Here is an 18,953-nt window from a genome sequence, read left to right on the forward strand (position 1 = left end):
TGCCTCGTCTTTAAGTTTCACAGTATAATAAGTGCATTTGTACTTGATATGAAAAAGTAGTTAAAGCTAGAATCATTAACCACGCTCAAATTCAGAGCTATAGATGCTGACCAGCCATGTCAGAAGTATAGTTAACCATGTCGAGGCTAAACATTAACATGGTTTACACAAATTGGAGTTAAACAAGCTTACATATTTCGTGTTCTGATGGGGTATGACAGTTGAACAAAGCTCAGTTTAACAATTTGTATGTATACTCTCCCCTAAGCATTTATATGGACAGTGAAGCTAAAGCGTTTAATTCTGCTCTATACACAGTCATTTTAGATTTGAGATCAAATGTTTTATATGTGACAGTACAGAATGTCATGAGGGTATTTTCATACATGTTTTACTGTTTAGGAATCAAAGCATTTATGCATCCATGACGACCCCAGCCCCCACAACAAATTCAGCAAACGAGGATTCTAGCTTAAATATTTGTATATTTTATTTGCAATGTTGAAACAGGAAACAGTCAAACTGATAAAAGCATGCGAATTAAATATTGAAATACCGTGAAAGACTTACAATTTTTCACTAACGACAAGCATAAATAAGCAGTTAACACCACTACTTCTTTAACATAATTGTTTAATATAAATCAGACAACAGATAAAAGCAAAGTGAATCATCTGGCTCGTTGGCGAGTAGTGGCACCTGAATCAGTCAACCCTCTGCTCGAGGCATCAGTGCATTTTATATTTTGAAGTGAAACTGGTCTTCAGTTTGACCCATTATTAGGCTTTGGCAGCTACGCTACATTCATTACCCAATATACCACAGTCCCTCTAATAAATACATTACAGCAAATAAAGGCACCCATAGGTGTTGTATGTTCAGCTCATTATTTTGCTGTACCTCTTTGGTTGTATTCATATACATAACTTTAAGGATACATCTCCCCCCCAATTCACATTCTAAAAACTGTATTTATTTATTCTGGTAGTAAAAGCACACTTGCTATTTAGAGTCTCTTCAGACAGTCCAGGTCCTGATATACGATGACGGGATCTGGGGTGCATCTCGAGTCTAAAATGGTTCTCCCACCCCTTGTCTCCTTCCCATAGGAAGGAGAACATGGACAGGTTTACAGATCAGTGCAGTGTATATGAAGGGAAGGAGATCCAGGAGAGAGAGAGGAAGTCAGAAGATTAAAATGCACCACTGAAGTTAACTCATTCATCAGAGAGGTACTTCATGAGCTCAGTTGTCATGGCGGCCATGGACCTCTCATCGTCATCATCAGAAGGAAGTGAAGAATCATCTCTAGTGTCCGGGTACAAGCCCTGGCCTAGAAAGTCTCCAGGAACAGACTCGTGGTACTGTGGGGGAGCTGTGAAGACAAGAGGAAAGTGACTATGGGTGAAAATCAGATGTCCTAATATGGACACTGTACCCTACAGACTAAAGTGGCTGTCGTTTGCTTAGCTATTGGGTGATAAATGAGAGGGAGGGGGACTCGTCGCCTCCAAGAGGGACTCGTCGCCTCCACTGACCGTGGCTCTTGCCGTAAGGGAACACTTCCTCCCAGCTGTAGTCAGCCAGGCAGATGGGCTGGCGAATCCAGGGCTGCAGCAGGAGCTGCTCCAGGGTCATTCTCTGTTGGGGGTCAGGCTGCAGCATTCCTGACAGCATAGCATGCAGGTCTGGGGGAGCACAGGAAGAGGTCAGACACCAGTCACAGCACTGTTTAGTAGCACGGTTGTGGAGAAGAAAAAAAATAAATGGGAAAAAAATAAAATAGGCTGTTGGTCAATTTTACTAATAATAATAAAAATAAAAAAAAAACTCCTGGGTAACCTGGTATTTCCCACCAAAACCATTACAGCATATACAGGTCTGGATTTGAGTGGCATGAAAACAAGCTGGATGCTACCTGAGGCAGATGAGCCCTACATTAAAATGTATGAGACCAAGTTTGTGCTGTTATCCAACACAGAAAAATATACAAGTCGAGAGATGTATGCTCTTGGGTAAATAAATGAAACAAGCTCCAGTAATCTTGTGTGGACTGTATTATTTGACTGGAATTACACACCTCGTTGAACCCATGAAGTTGAAAACAAACGATGCTGTTGAAGGACATGTGGCCTACAAAGTTAATACATTTTGCTAGGCTATAAATTGTAGATTGACAACTTACCTTTAAATTTTGCGCAATTTGCATATTACTTAATTCCTTCCCCAGTTAAATGAAAGTTTAGTTGTCCTCATTCTAATGACATACTTGAATAATTTGCTTACCATTGAATGGTCATGTTTTTGGCCATCACGCGTTCTCACGCTTCAAAAAGGCAGAGTTGTTTTGTTGCTGCATTTAACATTCAGAATCCCTCAGCTCAAGAAACGCTAAAAACACAACTAAAATAAAACCTCACAATTAAGCTATTGTAGTAGCTTTACCTGGGACTCCACGAGAGCTATATAAAGAGGCCAGAGCAGAGTAAGACCGTTAGAAACGTATATTTAACTAATGAATGACCGTTTAATATACATGGCTGTTCTGAGGGGGGGGGGAAAAAGGGGGCGTGCAACGCAATATTAGGAAGATGTTAATGTTTTGTACATGCTGTATATCTATCTTGATCAGGGTTAGCCATTTGAGGCAACGTGAATGGAATTGATGCTAGAGGATGGCAGAGTGCACACGGATTTAAAAGCAACCAACCGCAGGTGAAAAAAGCCAGATAGTGGTGTAAATTAGAAACAAACTGGATGATAGCGCATATAAATCTGTATTGTCAGCATGCGCAGTGTAAACTAAGCAAAAAAAATTATATATCTTTCAAAGAATTCGTAAAGCCAAATAACTTCAGATCTTCACTGTAAAGGGTTTAAACACCGTTTCCCATGCTTGTTCAATGAACCATAAACAATTAATGAACATGCACCTGTGGAGCAGTTGTTAAGACACTAACAGCTTACAGACGGTAGGTAATTAAGGTCACTGTTAGGACACTAGAGGCCTTTCTACTGACTAAAAAAACACCAAAAGAAAGATGCCCAGGGTCCCTGCTCATCTGTGCGAACGTGCCGTAGGCAGGCTGCAAGGAGGCATGAGGACTGCAGATGTGGCCAGGGCAATACATTGCAATGTCCGTACTGTGAGACATCTAAAACGGCACTATAGGGAGACAGGACGAACAGCTGATTGTCCAGACCACGTGTAACACCTGCACAGGATCGGTACATCACACCTGCCGGACAGGTACAGGATGGCAACTGCCTGAGTAACACCAGGAACGCACAAACCCTCCATCAGTGCTCAGACTGTCCGCAATAGACAGAGGCTGGACTGAGGGCTTGTTATGATGTCCTCAGACATCACCGGCAACAGCGTCGCCTATGGGCATAAACCCACCGTCACTGGACCAGACAGGACTGGCAAAGTGTGCTCTTCACTGACGAGTCGCGGTTTTGTCTCACTAGGGATGACGGTCAGATTCACGTTTATAGTCAAAGGAATGAGCATTACACAGAGGCCTGTATTCTGGAGCGGGATCGATTTGGAGGGGGAGGGTGCGTCATGGTCTGGGGGGGGGTTGTGTCAAAGCATCATCTTACTGTGCTTGTCATCATTGCAGGCAATCTCAACACTGTGCGTTACAGGGAAGACATCCTCCTCCCTCATGTGGTACCCTTCCTGCAGGCTCATCCTGACAATGCCACCAGCCATACTGCTCGTTCTGTGCATGATTTCCTGCAAGACAGGAATGTCAGTGTTCTGCCATGCCCAGCGAAGAGCCCGGATCGCATACCCATTGAGCACGTCTGGGACTGTTGGATCGGAGGGTGAGGGCCATTCCCGCAGAAATGTCTGGGAACTTGCAGGTGCTTTGGGGGAAGAGTGGGGTAACATCTCACAGCAAGAACTGGCAAAATCGGGTGCAGTCCATGAGTAGATGCATTGCAGTACTTAATGCAGCTGGTGGCCACACCAAATACGCACTTACTTTTGACCCCCCCTTTGTTCAGGGACACATTATTCCATCTCGGTTAGTCACATGTCTGTGGAACTTGTTCAGTTTGTCGGTTGTTGAATCTTATGTTCATACAAATATTTACACGTTAAATTTGCTAAAAATAACTGCAGTTGACATTTCTTTTGCCAAGATGCAAGTTTACAATTTTACTAAGTTAGGTCATATAAGGAAAGTCCATTTAAATAAATTCATTAGGCCCTAATCTATGGAATTCACATGACTGGAAATACAGATCTGAATCTGTTGGTCAAAGATAACTTTAAGAAAAAGTAGATGCGTGGATCAGAAAACCAGTCAGTATCTGGGGTGACCATTTGTCTCATGCAGCGCAACAATCTCCGACAGAGTTGATCAAATATCATTTGTCACATGCACCGAATACAACAGGTGTAGCCCTTCCTGTGAAATGCTTACAATCCCTTAATGCAGTTTAAGAAATTGAGTTAAATATATAAATTAATAAAAAGTAACAAGGCTATATACAGGGGTATCAAGTCAATGTGAGGGGGTACAGGTTAGTTGAGGTAATTTGTTCACGTGGGTAGGGGTAAAGTGACTACGCATAGATAACCAGCGAGTCAACGCAAATAGTCCAGGTGGCTATTTGATTAATTTTTCAGCAGTCTTATGGCTTGGGGGTAGGAAGTTTGGCCCCAGTGATGTACTGGGCCGTACGCACTACCCTCTGTAGTGCCTTACGGTCAGATGCTGAGCAGTTGCCATACCAGGCGGTGATGCAACCGGTCAGGATGCTCTTGACGGTGTAGCCAAAGAACTGACGAACTGAGGACCCATACCAAATCTTCAGTCTCCAGAGAAGGAAAATGTGTTGTGAGCTCTTCACGACTGTCTTTGGACCATGATAGTTTGTTGGTGACGTGGACACGCTGCACTACAGCCCTGTCGATGTGAATGGGGGCTTGTTCGGCCTTCCTTTATCTCTAGTCCACGACTAGCTCCTTTGTCTTGTACACGTTGAGGCCCGTGGAATGTTTTCCCACTCCTCATTGGTTGTCGCAGTCGCTGGATATTGTAGGAACTGAAAAATGCTGTCGTACAGGCGAACCAGAGCATCCTAAACATGCTCAATGGGTGACATGTCTTGTGACTATGCAGGCCATGGAAGAACCAAGACATTTTCAGCTTCCAGGAATTGTGCAGATCCTTGCGACATAGCATGATAAAACACACAGTGATGGTAGTGGTTAAATTGCACCAAGAATGGGCCTCAGGATCTTGTCACTAAAATTGCAATCGATAAAATTGTGTTCGTTGTCCGTAACCTATGCCTGCCAATTTGTGTGAATATGGACCGTTTCTGGGATATTTCATCTCAAGAAACAAACACTTAACATGTTCCATTTATATATTGTTGTTGAGTATAATTTAACAGTTCATTACACCTGCTGTTCATAGAAACAAGTTCGGTTTCTAGCAGTTATTTATCCCAGGAAACAGGAGTTGGCGGGAAATCTAAATCGTGGTAACCCGGTACCCACTATTACACCGGTTTCTGACTGGACGTCCTACCTGGAGAGACAGGGAAGGGGGGCTTGAGTTTGGACTGCAGGGTCTCCTCCATGTCACAGAAAGGGTTCTCACCGAACAGCAATGTGTAGAGCAGCACCCCCAGAGACCACAGCTCCAGCTCTGGACCGCCGTAGCTACGCAACACAGGGGATGAACCAACAGTAAACAAGGAACCCACAGTAAACAACAAAGGACCACCATGTACAGGATTGCTCTCATTCGGTATTTCCTAGTTTTATAAAATCATGTTGCAAAAACAGTTTTGTCCTAACAGTTGAGTATGCTAACCCCTCAGCCCGTGTTGGACTTATGACAAGTGGCAGTGTGTGTTTATAGGGATTTTTCTGCATTTTATTTTTTTGGGGGGGAAATAGAAAAACACTTTGTATAAAATTAAAACAAGATAACACATGTAGGAAAAATATAAATCTTGGAAAAATTAACAGTTAGCAAAAGAAATGCTTATCAGCCAAGAATTGAAATGTCCCAAAACAATGAATTTAGCCATATTGATTGTGTTACGTTTAAGCAAAACACAACATTAGCCATGGCAAAATGCATAGAAAATTAGCTTTAAAACATCAAAATGTCAGCACCATGACATAATGCTGCTTTTGCAACAGCAATCCTAATAAAATGCCAAAATAGTGTATAATTGCAGGAAATTGGCTTAAATTCAGACATTTCTACACCGCCAAGATGGGGGACCCCTAAAAAGCTTATTTAAATTCAGCCGCGCCCCATTGCCACGACTCCCGTCATGCCACTGCGACGCAATCACCAAAGCCCCCTCTTGAGCCAGAAACAAACCCTGTGTACTTACGGGTTGCCCTTCAGCACCTCTGGGGAGCAGTACTCCAGCGTGCCACAGAAGGTGTAGAACAGCTTCCCTGGAGCCAGCGGGACAGCAGAGCCAAAGTCTATGAGTCTGATGTGGAACTCTGTGTTAATGATGATGTTCTCATCCTTGATGTCCCGGTGGAGGATGTCTTTGTTCCTCAGATACGCCACTGCTGCCACCAACTGAAGAGGGGGGGGGGGGAGGAGATGGTGAGACAGAAAATGGTGACATTTCACACAATACCCATCACATTTTTTCTGCCCATAGTTTCCTTTCTACACACAGGTGCAAAAAGCCCATTCTTCCTCTGTCTTCCTGTCCCGTACCTGTCTAAAGATGTAGCTGGCCAGAGGCTCGTCCAGCTGGGGCTGTTTGTCTATGAACTCAAACAGGTCCAGACCATCCCCATGCTTTTCCATCACCATCTGGAAGTAACCGTCGTTCTCAAACACCTCCAGGACCTACGACACAGATGAGAGAGAATTAACAGATAAATGTTAGGAAAAGAGCCTCTAAACTGTTTAGTGTGGAAGGTTTGTTATTCTGTATGGAAGAGATGTGGGTTACCACTGAGAACCACATTAAAAACATGGCACCAAACAAACTAAAAAAAGATGTTGCCTTGACGATGTTGTGGTGTGTCAGGCGAGTGAGTATGGCGACCTCCTGGCTGACGCGGCCCAGCAAGGGGTCATCCACCCAGCATTCACTGACTATCCTTCCTTTCCTGATAAACTTCACCACCACCTACAAACATAGGAGGGACAATCACACTATTTGAATACAGAAATCCATGAGTTACCTTTGTGAAAACTGAATTTGGATGCAGTGAAACCTTGTGAGCATTAAACGCCCACATTGAGGTCATACAGTTATCTGGAATTCAAAGCTATTTTGAGTCACATTTTGTATAATTATTATATATAGATATATATATTTTTAAATGCACTCCCCTCCATAAAGACACGTTATGGTACTCAGTGGTTCTTCACCTTTAGTAGTAAAAATGTAATGTCCCCAGTCAGTCTCACCTTCTCTCCGTCAGAGCGCCTGCAAGCCTGCCACACGAAGCCGAAGGCCCCTTTCCCCACGGCGTGGAGCGGCTGGTACAGCTCTGAGAACTGCCCATCGCATGCACGGGAATGGTCCAGGTCCAAAGTGGAGAGCAGCGCCTCACCGGCACCGCCACGGCTGGCCTCCAAGATCGCCTGAGTCAAAATATACAAATAAAGTGCCTTCAGAAAGTAAACATAACCCTTGACTGTCATTATTTTGTTGTGTTACAGCCCAAATTTAAAACATGACATTGGCATTGTGTATGTAGGCAAGTGACAAAGTGGAAACGTCTAAATTTAAAAACATATATAAAAAATTAAAAGGGACCCTAAATGTCAATAAGTATTCAACCCCTTTGTTATGGCAAGCCTAAATAAGTTCAGGAGTAAACATTTCCTGAACAAATCACAAGTCGCATGGACTCACTGGGTGCAATAGTGTTAATGATTATTGAATGACTATGACTTGGGTCAAAATAAACTGAAAACAGACATTGAATATCCCTTTGAGCATGGTGAAGTTATAAATTACAATTTGGATGGTGTATCAATACACCCAGTCATTACAAAGATACAGGCGTCCTGCCTAACTCCGTTGCCAAAGAGGAAGGAACCGCTTAGGGTTTTCACCATGAGGCCAATGGTGACTAAAACAGTTTAATGGCAGTGGAACAACATCGTAGTTACTCCACAATGCTAACCTAATTGGCTGAGTGAAGAGGAAGGCTGGACAGGAAGAAAACAAAATAATATTCAAAAACATGCATCTTGTTTGCACAGAATGCATGTGGTTTGCACTTAACTAAAGTTAAATTGGGATTATCATCATGTACTAACAAAGTGGTACGTTTGGGGAGAATTCAACATCCGAGTGTACCACTTCATATTCTCAAGCATGGTGGTGGCTGCATCATGTTATAGTATGCTTGTCACTGGCAAGGACTAGGGAATTTATGATAAAAGAAAAGAGGAAAACCTGGTTCAGTCTGCTTTCCAACAAACATTCCTTTCAGCAGGACAAAAAAAAAAAGAGCCAAATACAGTGGAGTTTACCAAGACGACATTACATGTTCCTGAGGGGCCTAGTTAAAGTTGACTTAAATCAGATTCAAAATCTATGGCAAGACTTGAAAATGGCTGTCTAGCAATGATCAACAACTTGACAGAGGTTGAAGAATTCAAAAAAACAATTGTACAAATATTGTACAATCCAGGTGTGGGACTGACCCAGAAAGCGTGTAAACACTGTCAAAGGAGAGTCTAACTTGGTATTCAAATGCCCTGAGTCAAAACTCTAATCAAGAGGGCGTTTTATTTCACAAATATGATTTCTCATCCAGTTTGACGAGAGTATTGTGTAGATAAAATAGAATTTTCTATCAATTTTAAGCTGACTTCGTTACAAAATGTGGAAGTAAAGCAGTGTGAAATCATCAATGTTGGCAGCAGAATATTCCTCTCTTTACCAGACCGGGTGAAAGCAAATCTGTCAACCTGTCAAAATCAACCAAATAATTAAATAAAAAAGGTGATTTTTCCAGATTTAAGCAGGAGTTTACAGACTGAATACTGACCTCTCCCAGACTGAGTGAGGATGAGTTTTGTAGTGAAGCTCTGTTGCTGTAGACGCCACTATGATGCAACATTGCCTCCTGCTGTCCAGGCCTGCTCAGCCACACACAGAACACACACCTAGCCCCATGAAGCTCAGCCCTACGAATCTCACACTGCACCTCTGGAGGAAAGAGAGAGAGATGCTATAATTCATCCTCGTAGTTCTAAAAACAACTTTGTAATCGAGTACCACAGAGCTGATAACACACACCATCTTTAGGAGATGCTCTAGACCTGGAAGCTCAGCTCTTCTCAAAGATAAAAGCTAAGTGAGAGCTTGTGAAGAGGTACCAACCGATTCTTGTTCCATCCCTGTGGTAAACACTTCCATCATAGCTCCCCTCTGTGATGTGCTGTGGGGTCAAGGAGCACTCATTCTCCTGCTGCTTCTTAGGGGTGGAGGTGTTGGGAGGGGCATCCGAGATCATCTGCATCTCTCCATTCATCTGTCTAGAGTCCTGGCTTTGGACGTTGTGGAGAACAGAGAACACAGCCCACTGGTCACGTTCCTCCTCCCCCGCCAGTCCTTTCAATAGACTGTTCCGGACCTCCACACATCCGGGTCCCTCTTCCTGGTCGGACTCGACCACATACGGCGAAGGGGTACGCAGGAGCTCGGCGGTATCAACCGAGGTATGGGAGAAGTCATCATCACCTCCAACACTAAGCAACTCTAGAACTCCACTCAGGTTCAGGTCGGCCATGGCCCGGGTCACCAGCTCCCCATTGGTGTCCAGGTCCAGGTAGCAGCTGGCCGAGTCCACAACCTGGGCTGTGCGGGAGGTGGCCGCCGTCGGGCTGGACCCCCCATGACACCCAGCCCACTTCTCACAGAACCCTGAGGAGGACCGGCTACCCAGGGAGATCACCTCGAAGCTGGAGTCTTGCATGGCTGACAGGTCACACAGCTGCTGGGGGCCTTTGGCATGGTATGGGGTAGGGCGGCAGGGCCGTGCTCGGCTGCACTCATCCATGGTTGGAGTGCCTTAAGTAATACAAATAACACATTTCTACATTAAAGTCCATTCACAGAGGAAAATTAGAAGTGAATTTGGACGTCAAACTGTCAAATTATTAATTTTTTTTACAATTTTTTAAATCACAATTTGTTAGCTAATTCACACCTGGTCCCACTCCACTGAGGGGCTGCCCTCCTGGGCTACAGGTTGGAGGGTGAGTGAGTGACAGGCAGAGTACCTCGCCTGTCTCCACCTGGGCAAAGGACTGTAGCAGGTCGTGGGTGTCGTCTCCACTGTCACACTGGCTGGGACACGGGGCCACCTGTGCAGCTTCTTTCATCAGTTCTGCAGTGTCATCAACCCTGTGGAGAGAAACCTAGTTAGGCACCTAGAGCCTACAGAAACACTGACAGTGGTTGATATGGGACGGGGCCGAACTATCACTAAACACTTCATATACATCCACAACATTTTGATTAGGTTAGCAACTGGCCTACCTCAGGGCCTCCCATCTGCTGACTTTGATCATTGCCTTTAAGTCTGATTCATTCAAGTGGGAAGTCAGGTGTCAGAAGGTGGAAATTAAAACCAATATGAAAACCAAAGGGGATAGGACACCCCCACACTACATGTTCATTTCAGGACTGAACTTGTCCATAGGTGACGTACCTGATCATGGGTGTGGAGGTAACCTCCGGAGGGTCCAGGGTGGAGGGAGTGCTGCCCTGCTGCTCCAGTCTGATACTGGAGCCAGTGAAGATCCTGCCCTTCCCAGTGGAGAGGTTTCTCCCCTGTTCTGCCTTTTGCACCACAGCCATGTCACCAGCCAGAGAGCTGGGGTCTAGACAGCCAGAAACCCCAAATCTAATTACTCAGGATTGTTATTCCCTTTTGACTGCATTACTTGGATTCTAGAAAAAAAAACTATAAAATTTGAGATGACAAACACAGTGAACATGAAGAATCAACAAAGCAATGAAAACCAGGAAGATCACATTTAAATGATGCATGGAGGCAGAACACACTGACAATGTAGAAAGGAAATGGATTTCATGAGTAACATGAGCACTAGTAACACTTCGGAAATGCACATTAGTGAGCTAAACTTTACCCTGTTGAAGTTGGCCTCCCATTGGGAATGTGGGAATGGGATGGGCAACTGTGCTAGCAGCAGGGACAGGATGACCAGAGTATACATAGGGGTCTGGAAGGGGAACAGAGTTCAATGCTTTGTTTACTGGAGATGAAGGAAAAACAAGGAATCTGACAAACACCCATAGCAGGCGGTCATCCAATAGAGTCGTTTCATGGAGTGGAACGCACCAGTTGGATTAGAGGATTTTTCCTGCCCTGGTGCTAAACCAATAGAGCAGCATTTTTCAACTCTTCCCCAGCAACAGTGGTTCCCAAACGTTATAGTCCCATACCCCTTCAACCATTCAACCTCCAGCTGCATACTCCCTCCAGCACCAGCGCTCTCAAATGTTGTTTTTGCCATCATTGTAAGCCTGCCACAGTATATGATACATTTATTAAACCTAAGAATGAGTGCGACTTTGTCACAACCCAGCTCGTGGGAAGTGACAGAACTCTTAAAGGACTAGGGCACTAATAAATATTTTTGCCATCTTAAATAACACTTAAAATTGTTGAAATTTGTGAATAACTCACAGGTTAATTAGAACCGTGTGCTTGAAATGATGCACATAACTCTGCAATGTTGGGTTGTTTTGGAGAGTCTTATCTTAAAAACACTTTCCACACAGTCTGTGCCTGTATTTAGTTTTCATGCTAGTGAGGGCTGAGAATCCACTCTCACATAGGTATGTGGTTACAAAGGGCATCAGTGTCTTAACAGCGTGATTTAACAAGGCAGGAAACTGAGCACAACCCAATCCAGAAATCTGGCAGTTGCTGCTGATTACATTTTCACAGAACCGCTTGTTGCAATTTTGATGAGGCTCTTGTTCAGATATCGGTAAGTGGACTAAGACAGGGCATGAAACAGATAAGGAATCCAGTTGTGTCATCCATTTTGGGAAAGTACCTGCGTAATTGCACACCAAACTCATTCAAGTGCTTTGCTATATCACGTTGTCCGTAAGGTTTCTCTCAATTACAAAAAAAAAACATCTACTTTGCCCCTTGATAACCAGCGCACTTGTATGTTGTAAAAGCGTTACATGGTCGCTGCCCATATCGTTGCATAGTGCAGAAAATACACAAGTTCAGGGGCCTTGCTTTAACAAAGTTAACCATTTCACTGTAGTGTCAAATGTATTTCAAGCCGTCAGGCATTCCCTTGGCAGCAAGAGCCTCTCGGTGGATGCTGTAGTGTACCCAAGTGGGGTCGGGAGCAACTGCTTGCACACGCGTTACCACGCCACTATGTCTCCCGGTCACAACTTTTGCGTCATCAGTACAGATACCAACACATCTTGACCACCAAAGTCCATTTGATGTCATAAAGCTGTCCTGTACTTAAATACCCTCTCCTGTTGTCCTGGTTTCCAGAAGAGGATGTCTTCCTGAACTGATCCCCCATAAACCTAACAGACATACCAGGAGCTGTGCCAAGCCCGCCACGTCTGTTGACTCATCCAGCTGTAACACATAATTCACTGGCTTGTATGCAAAGCAGTAATTGTTTCAAAACATCTCCTGCCATGTCACTGATGCGTCGTGAACCAGTTTGATGAAGGTATTGTCAGAATAGTTTTCGGCCTTTCCCTTTCTTAAATGGTATCTGTGGCTTTTATACATGTCTTAGTCAAGTTGTCTTAATTCTCACAAACCCCCCCCCCCCCCCCCCAAAAAAGCTTATTTTTCAAATTTACATATTGTTTCTAAATCTATGCGCAAGAGTGATGGTTTCAGCGAGTTGTGAGATTGTACTTCTGCACATAAACACAAAAGTACTCTGTGGCTGAGGAAAGGCACTACTCCCAATATAAAGTGAATGCCAAGTCAATGTAGTTATCATTATATTTGCTCCTCGGCGATGGTCCAACGTCCCTTTCTGTTGTTCGGTGCTTTGCCGGGCAAGGGGCCAGTAGCTCTTCAGCTGCATCAGATTCACAACGGTCAGCGTCCATGCTACCTGGGCTATTAACAAATGTAGAATTACTGATGCGAACATTGGATGTGCTCGTGGAAGCAGAGCAACTTGTCATCAGGTACTACCAGTAGAGCTGGTAGTCGCAGTGATACCAGTAGAGCTGGTAGTCGTCTATAGACCTGTCCTTAGTTTAAACATTTATCTATTTGACCAAACAGAATGAGCAGCAGCAACCGTCGCCAACATAAGGACCGTTAGTAGAATTCTCGCGAGAGAGTAACGGTTAATGTGATTGGACGTTAATTACTTGGCTAGGCTACCTGTATTTGACATTGTTATTATTTTGCTGAATAGATGGTTGAATTTTATTTTTGGCAGTGAAGTGAGGCTACTCAGGTGAGAACCTCACCCAAATATATAGCCCCGTTGAAAACTCTAAAATGTGATATAATTTTTAAATGCAAATCACATTTTTATTTGGCGTACCCCCGACAGCATTGTGCGTACCCCAGTTTGGGAATACCTGGTCTACAAGGACCAGAGCCTGCTGGCTTTCTGTTCTACCTGATAACTGGACACGCCTGGTGTCCCAGGGCTAAAATCAGTCCGATTATGCAGTGAAAATATTGGAACTGGCTTTGAGGTCCAGAGGCCTCTTGTCTCCGTCACTAGTGTTCAGCTCGACAACAGGGAGTGTTCCTCACACCTGGTTCTGGGGACATTTGTGCTAGACCAGCACTTAGACATACTATCCTAATTTGAGCACTATAACAGCACAGCAGGAAATGCAAATAGTTTATTGAATGTTTAAAAAGCTTCTAAAGTAAAAAAATTGTCAGACTTAATGTATCAACTATAAATGTATCAACCCCTACAAAAGTGTATATTAATTATAAGTGGACATAATTCACATTTCCTGTTGCTGCAGGATCATTTTCCTGTGAGAAACTGGTCAAATTAAGATAGCACATCTGTACAAAATTGGGATAATCAAAGTCTTTGATTAATAGTTGACTTGCTGAATCAGTTAGTGCTAGGATGAACAAAAGCCTGCATACACTACAATTGCCATCAAAAACTGGGGGAGAAGAGCACTGCCCTATGATGGAAAGAAACTGAACTACAGATGAGTCACCTGTGTTGGAGGGGTGTGATGTGTCAGTGTGTAGAAGCCCACCCTCTGGTTGTTGGGGTGGGGTAATGGCACTGTTCTCCAAGCCACAGAACCAATCATAGAAAGCAGGAATCAGGAACGTGACATCCTGTAGGACACATGACAAAGACAGTTACAATTCACGTCAATGAGGAAAACCTGGAATTGGAACGTGGTTTACTTTGAATTGACCCCCAACCCTAGAGTAGAAACTAAAGCTACATTACAGAACCCTCTACAGCTGGTTGAATCTAGGACCATAAAAGGAGTCTAGTTTGCATCAGCCAATAACAACGAAGGCCACAGAGCTCATAATTATGATACTGATGAATATTGGGTATATTAGAAAAGCATTGGCTGATTGATATACCATTGGCTTTTAGCCAAACTGTATACCACAGCTTTGGCAAAATATTTTTACTGTTTCAATTACATTTGTAACCAATTTATAATAGCAATAAGGTATCTCTGAGGTTGCATTATGCATAATAACAGCCCTTAGCCATGGTATATTCACAGACCCTCAGGACTTGTTTCTTAAGGGGGGGGGGGTAGGAGGGGTTTCTGTATAGCACTGACATTTGCTGATGTAAAAAAAAAAAAAAAAAAAAAAAAAAAAAAAAAAAAAAGCTTTCTAAATACATTGCATTAAACCAGTGTATGAGAAGAATTAGTTTAATACCTTCCCCTGTAGCTCCGCATTCCCAAAGCCCAGGAGACTGAGGGACAGGTGGTTGTGGATGCTGTTGATAGAGCCATCAGGGTGGAGGGTGAGGAGACCGCTGAGAGGGGCGAACACCCACACCGTCCCAGAATAGACCAGCCCCGAACCAGGGGAGAGGAGGCTGCTGTTCTCTTTAACCCCTGACAGATGGCAAGGCGTACAGACAAGATCTTTAGATATCAAATACTGATATTTTTTTGCACAAACTACCTAACTTATATACAAACAATTCTATAGTAACATTTCTCAGAGAATCGGGAATGAGAAGAGCACTGTTCTACCAGAGGACAGTTCCTTTCCATTTTCACAATGTTCTGGCTGTGGTGCTCTGCAGACTGGGGAGGAGACTGGGGAACCCTGCTGGTCCTCAGGTCCACCAGGGGTGTTTTGGGGTTCTGGGCAGCCCAACCCATCCTTCAGCTGCTGGGGTTTACCACACACCACTGCCCCCTGGAGTTTAATACAGAGGAGGAGGGAGGTGCCCCCCCTGCATCGACTGGACACCCTCTGGACCCTCAGCATCTGAGGGAAGGGAGATGTTACCTCAGGGTTAAACCAGTGCTCTCTATGGGGCAGGTGTGTGTGTGTGTGTGTGTGTGTGTGTGTGGACTGACCTTGGGCAGAGCGCGGCTGTGGAGGGGGATCTGTAGAGAGGGGATCATCTCTCTGATAGGCATCCCTGTCAGCTCCTCAGTCTGCCTGTAACCATGCAGATGGGCAAAGACCAGGTCACAGCTCAGGATGCTCCCCTGGAAGTAAACGCAATCGCTCATCGAGTCAGGCTACAGAGGCCTTGTGGTTGTATTTATAGGCACCATACTGAACCACAGACAGGGACTACCTGGACTTATGTTGCAGAACATGTGCTGTGTGCCCTTACAGAATATGACCTAGAAATGACTTGAGTTTTGCAGGATGTCAGCTGCCACTGAACCACATCTTGGAATCTGTGTAACTTACATCTTGTGAGAAGGAGACATGGGCTGAGATTCTCTCCACACGCTCCATCATGACCAGGCAATGCTGTCCTTTCTGTGACTGTCTCTGGGTCCATACAGACACTGGGACCTCAGTACCACACTGGCTCACTGCATCCAACTTCACAGAGAAGAAAACAGGAGTCATCTCAATGCCGTGATCTAAGGATGTGAGATTGTCTGTACTCTTAAGCAAGACAGAATAATAATTTGACAAGCAACATAGGGCTGTGCAGAAGGAAAACAATTGAGCCTTTATTTGCAAAATCATTCTTACCACTTTCCCAGACACCACTGCTACATTTCCATCTGTCTGAAGACACCCCTCACTTAAAGCTTCTTCCAGGACCTGATTGGTCTTCTTCAGGAAGCAGGACAGCTTTTGTCCAATCAGATCATCGCTGGTGCACTCAAACAGTGCGCATGCCTTCACATTTGCAGACAATATCTAAAATTTAAAAAAATTATAATAATTGTCTCGTGTGCAAATGATATATCTTTAGCCATAAAACAAAGACTCCTACATAACTTGTATATATAAAAAAAAAAGCAGCTTCTTAGCAAAGAGACATTTCTCAAGCAAGGCTAGGCTAGGACAGTCAGAGTGGTCTGAGTGGGGAGGGGAAAACTGAAGACTGGCTGTGATTGGCAGAGGGGTTTAGAGCTCTTGTTTGAACTAAATTTACCACCTGGTGATGTCACCAGGAAGGCCAAAACGCCATCCCACCAAAACCAGCTGAAATGTCAGGCAGTCTATTCAAACAGTTCTTACACTGGCATTATCATTTTCACAGTATGAAGGAACACATTTGACTGCCCTAAGCCTTTAAGTTTCAAGTTCATATACATTTAAAATGATTTCAAAGTGATTGGCATTGTAAGAGAGCATTTGATATATAGCCCAATTGCAGTCATATCGTGACCCTACCTTTGTGCTCTTGCAGTCTACAGTGAGGACTGCCTTGTTGGGGTTGTGGACCGCTGGAGGTCCTGAGAGCGCAAAGCCTCCTGCACAGGTCAGCAGGCTGAGCAGGGTTCTGTCTGACTCAGACACAGTGGACAGCGAGTCTGACTGGCTGTGTGATCCTGAGCCATGCCGGCTGGGGATCTGAATGTCTCTCATAGCCACAGAGCTACAGGAGTTCTGACAATCACCTAGAGAAATGAAAGGGTTACGATGTACAGTATAGGGTCTAGTGATGACAAGCTAAAACAAACGGGTTGACATTAACTAGTAGTGATAGTGTATTAGCCTGTTCCCACTGCGTTGTGATGCCACAGCCTCTCAATTGTGTTCTGGCTAGAGATTACCATCTCAGCTGTAGGTAAACCTAAGCACTGCCAGACACATCACAGCCATTGCGTTTGACAGTCCCATGTTAACTCCTATTCCACAAGTACGAGCTAGAGGGGAAACACCTGAGGGTGTATTCATTAGACAGATTCCGTTGCAAAAAGTTCTACAAACAGAAAACGTTTAGCAATGAAATCAAGCTTATTTGGCAAATTCAGGTAGGCTTCTTCCCAGTTTAGTTCCTAGAGTAAACGGTTTCTGTTGCAAAATGTTTTTCAACAGACCAACGGAATCTGACTAATGAATACACCCATGTAGAGGAGGCAGTTGCAGGAAGCATCCAGACACACACCTGCTATGGATCCAGGAAACCGCCAGCGTTCTAGAGCCTGGCCCTTGTACAGTGGCCTCCCGACACATGGATAGGACTTGTTTAGGTCAAATGAGTCATCCTCCAGGAGGTCCGAGGAGTCATCCTTGACAACATAAACAGTGTCCCCTTTAGCACGAGGGTTGCCTTGATTTTCTGTCCAACGGGACTCAGTCCTCAGCGACATTGTGGGCTTTGGTCTATGGAAAGGATGTACGTTATTCAGCTGTAACAGATGGGGTTTCTGGTACAGTAAACCTTTGTTGTCCCCACCCTAGCTCTGGTCCAGGGCGTCGTAAGCGCTCACTACTCCGCTGTTCTAGTGACTGGCTTCACTAGCTCTGATTTATTCATTTTTAACCAGGCAAGTCATTTAAGAACACATTCTTATTTACAATGACGGCCTACAGTGTGGGAACAGTGTGTTAACTGTCTTGTTCAGGGGCAGAAATACAGATTTTTACCTTGTCAGCTCGGGGATTCAATCTCGCAACCTTTCGGTTACTGACCCAACACTAACCACCAGGCTACCTTAACATGCATCGCGTAGTGAACATTTCGTATTACTCGATTTCGTATATTGGAGGAACGTCGAATGACACCCGGCGCATTCTGAGAAATGTCTGTCAGCACTCGAGCAACAACTTTATTCTGGTAAGTAACCAAAGTATAGTGACACCAGTCACGCCCTGGACCGGAGGTCGCTATTCCCCTTCTACACAGGTAGCTAGCAAGCTAACGTTAACTACTACCACCTAGTTAGGGTAGCTAGCGTTTTTTTTTTTCCCCTTTCACCTTTATTTAACCAGGTAGGCCAGTTGAGAACAAGTTCTCATTTACAACTGCGACCTGGCCAAGATAAAGCATAGCAGTGCGACACAAAGAGTTACACATGGAATAAACAAACGTACAGTCAATTACACAATAGAAAGGTATATATATATATATATATATATATATATACACAGCGTGTGCAAATTAGGTAATATAAAGGGAGGCAAGGCAATACAGGTCATAGAGGCGAAATAATTACAATTTAGAAATTAATGATAGATGTTGCAAGCGTATGAATTAGCTTCACACCAAATTAGACAATTCACTTTTACCTGGCCAAAACTCACCTTTTTATCTGTAAACCTGAAATGGGCTTATTAGCAAACTAGCTCGCTAACAGCTGTGTTGACTTTTCCTTGCTGTATTGAAGTTGGTTGCTAAGGAAGAGTTGAAACAAAAACCCGCCGACTCCTAAAGTTACACGCAATGCACTGTATCGAGTTTAGTGACGACTTCGTGAGTAGTTGAATGCTAAATATTATCTTGGAAAGATACACAATTTGTGTTGTTATTTTTTTA

The 18,953-nt window shown here is 44.1% G+C and overlaps 1 protein-coding gene across 1 annotated transcript; it reads right to left on the reverse strand.

Annotated features, from left to right (window-relative positions):
- Positions 1–805: 805 nt before the first annotated feature.
- LOC139386783 (PAS domain containing serine/threonine kinase) lies at positions 806–18,856 on the reverse strand. The gene is made up of 21 exons (XM_071132592.1): positions 18,722–18,856; positions 17,583–17,800; positions 16,865–17,091; positions 16,214–16,384; positions 15,920–16,057; positions 15,574–15,708; positions 15,241–15,481; positions 14,918–15,099; positions 14,218–14,344; positions 11,136–11,228; positions 10,694–10,865; positions 10,190–10,386; positions 9,361–10,050; positions 9,026–9,186; positions 7,428–7,604; positions 7,018–7,143; positions 6,723–6,857; positions 6,379–6,578; positions 5,556–5,689; positions 1,539–1,688; positions 806–1,375 (listed from the first exon to the last, which is right to left on the reverse strand). The coding sequence occupies exons 2-21, from the start codon at positions 17,785–17,787 to the stop codon at positions 1,218–1,220; spliced, it is 3,819 nt and encodes a 1,272-aa protein (XP_070988693.1). The 5' UTR covers positions 17,788–17,800; positions 18,722–18,856; the 3' UTR covers positions 806–1,217.
- Between the last annotated feature and the right edge of the window lie 97 nt (positions 18,857–18,953).

This window comes from Oncorhynchus clarkii, chromosome 28, assembly GCF_045791955.1.
Source record: "Oncorhynchus clarkii lewisi isolate Uvic-CL-2024 chromosome 28, UVic_Ocla_1.0, whole genome shotgun sequence".
In the NCBI taxonomy this organism is placed as follows: domain Eukaryota; kingdom Metazoa; phylum Chordata; class Actinopteri; order Salmoniformes; family Salmonidae; genus Oncorhynchus; species Oncorhynchus clarkii.

What these genes read in the sequence shown, in the direction of transcription:
- LOC139386783 (XM_071132592.1), bottom strand. Translation starts at nt 17,787, where the DNA reads ATGTCGCTGAGGACTGAGTCCCGTTGGACAGAAAATCAAGGCAACCCT. An exon ending in GAGGTGCTGAAGGGCAACCC is followed by an intron (nt 5,690 to 6,378) that starts GTAAGTACACAG and finishes TGTGTTGCGTAG; the next exon opens with CTACGGCGGTCCAGAGCTGG. An exon ending in CCCTTACGGCAAGAGCCACG is followed by an intron (nt 1,376 to 1,538) that starts GTCAGTGGAGGC and finishes TTGTCTTCACAG; the next exon opens with CTCCCCCACAGTACCACGAG.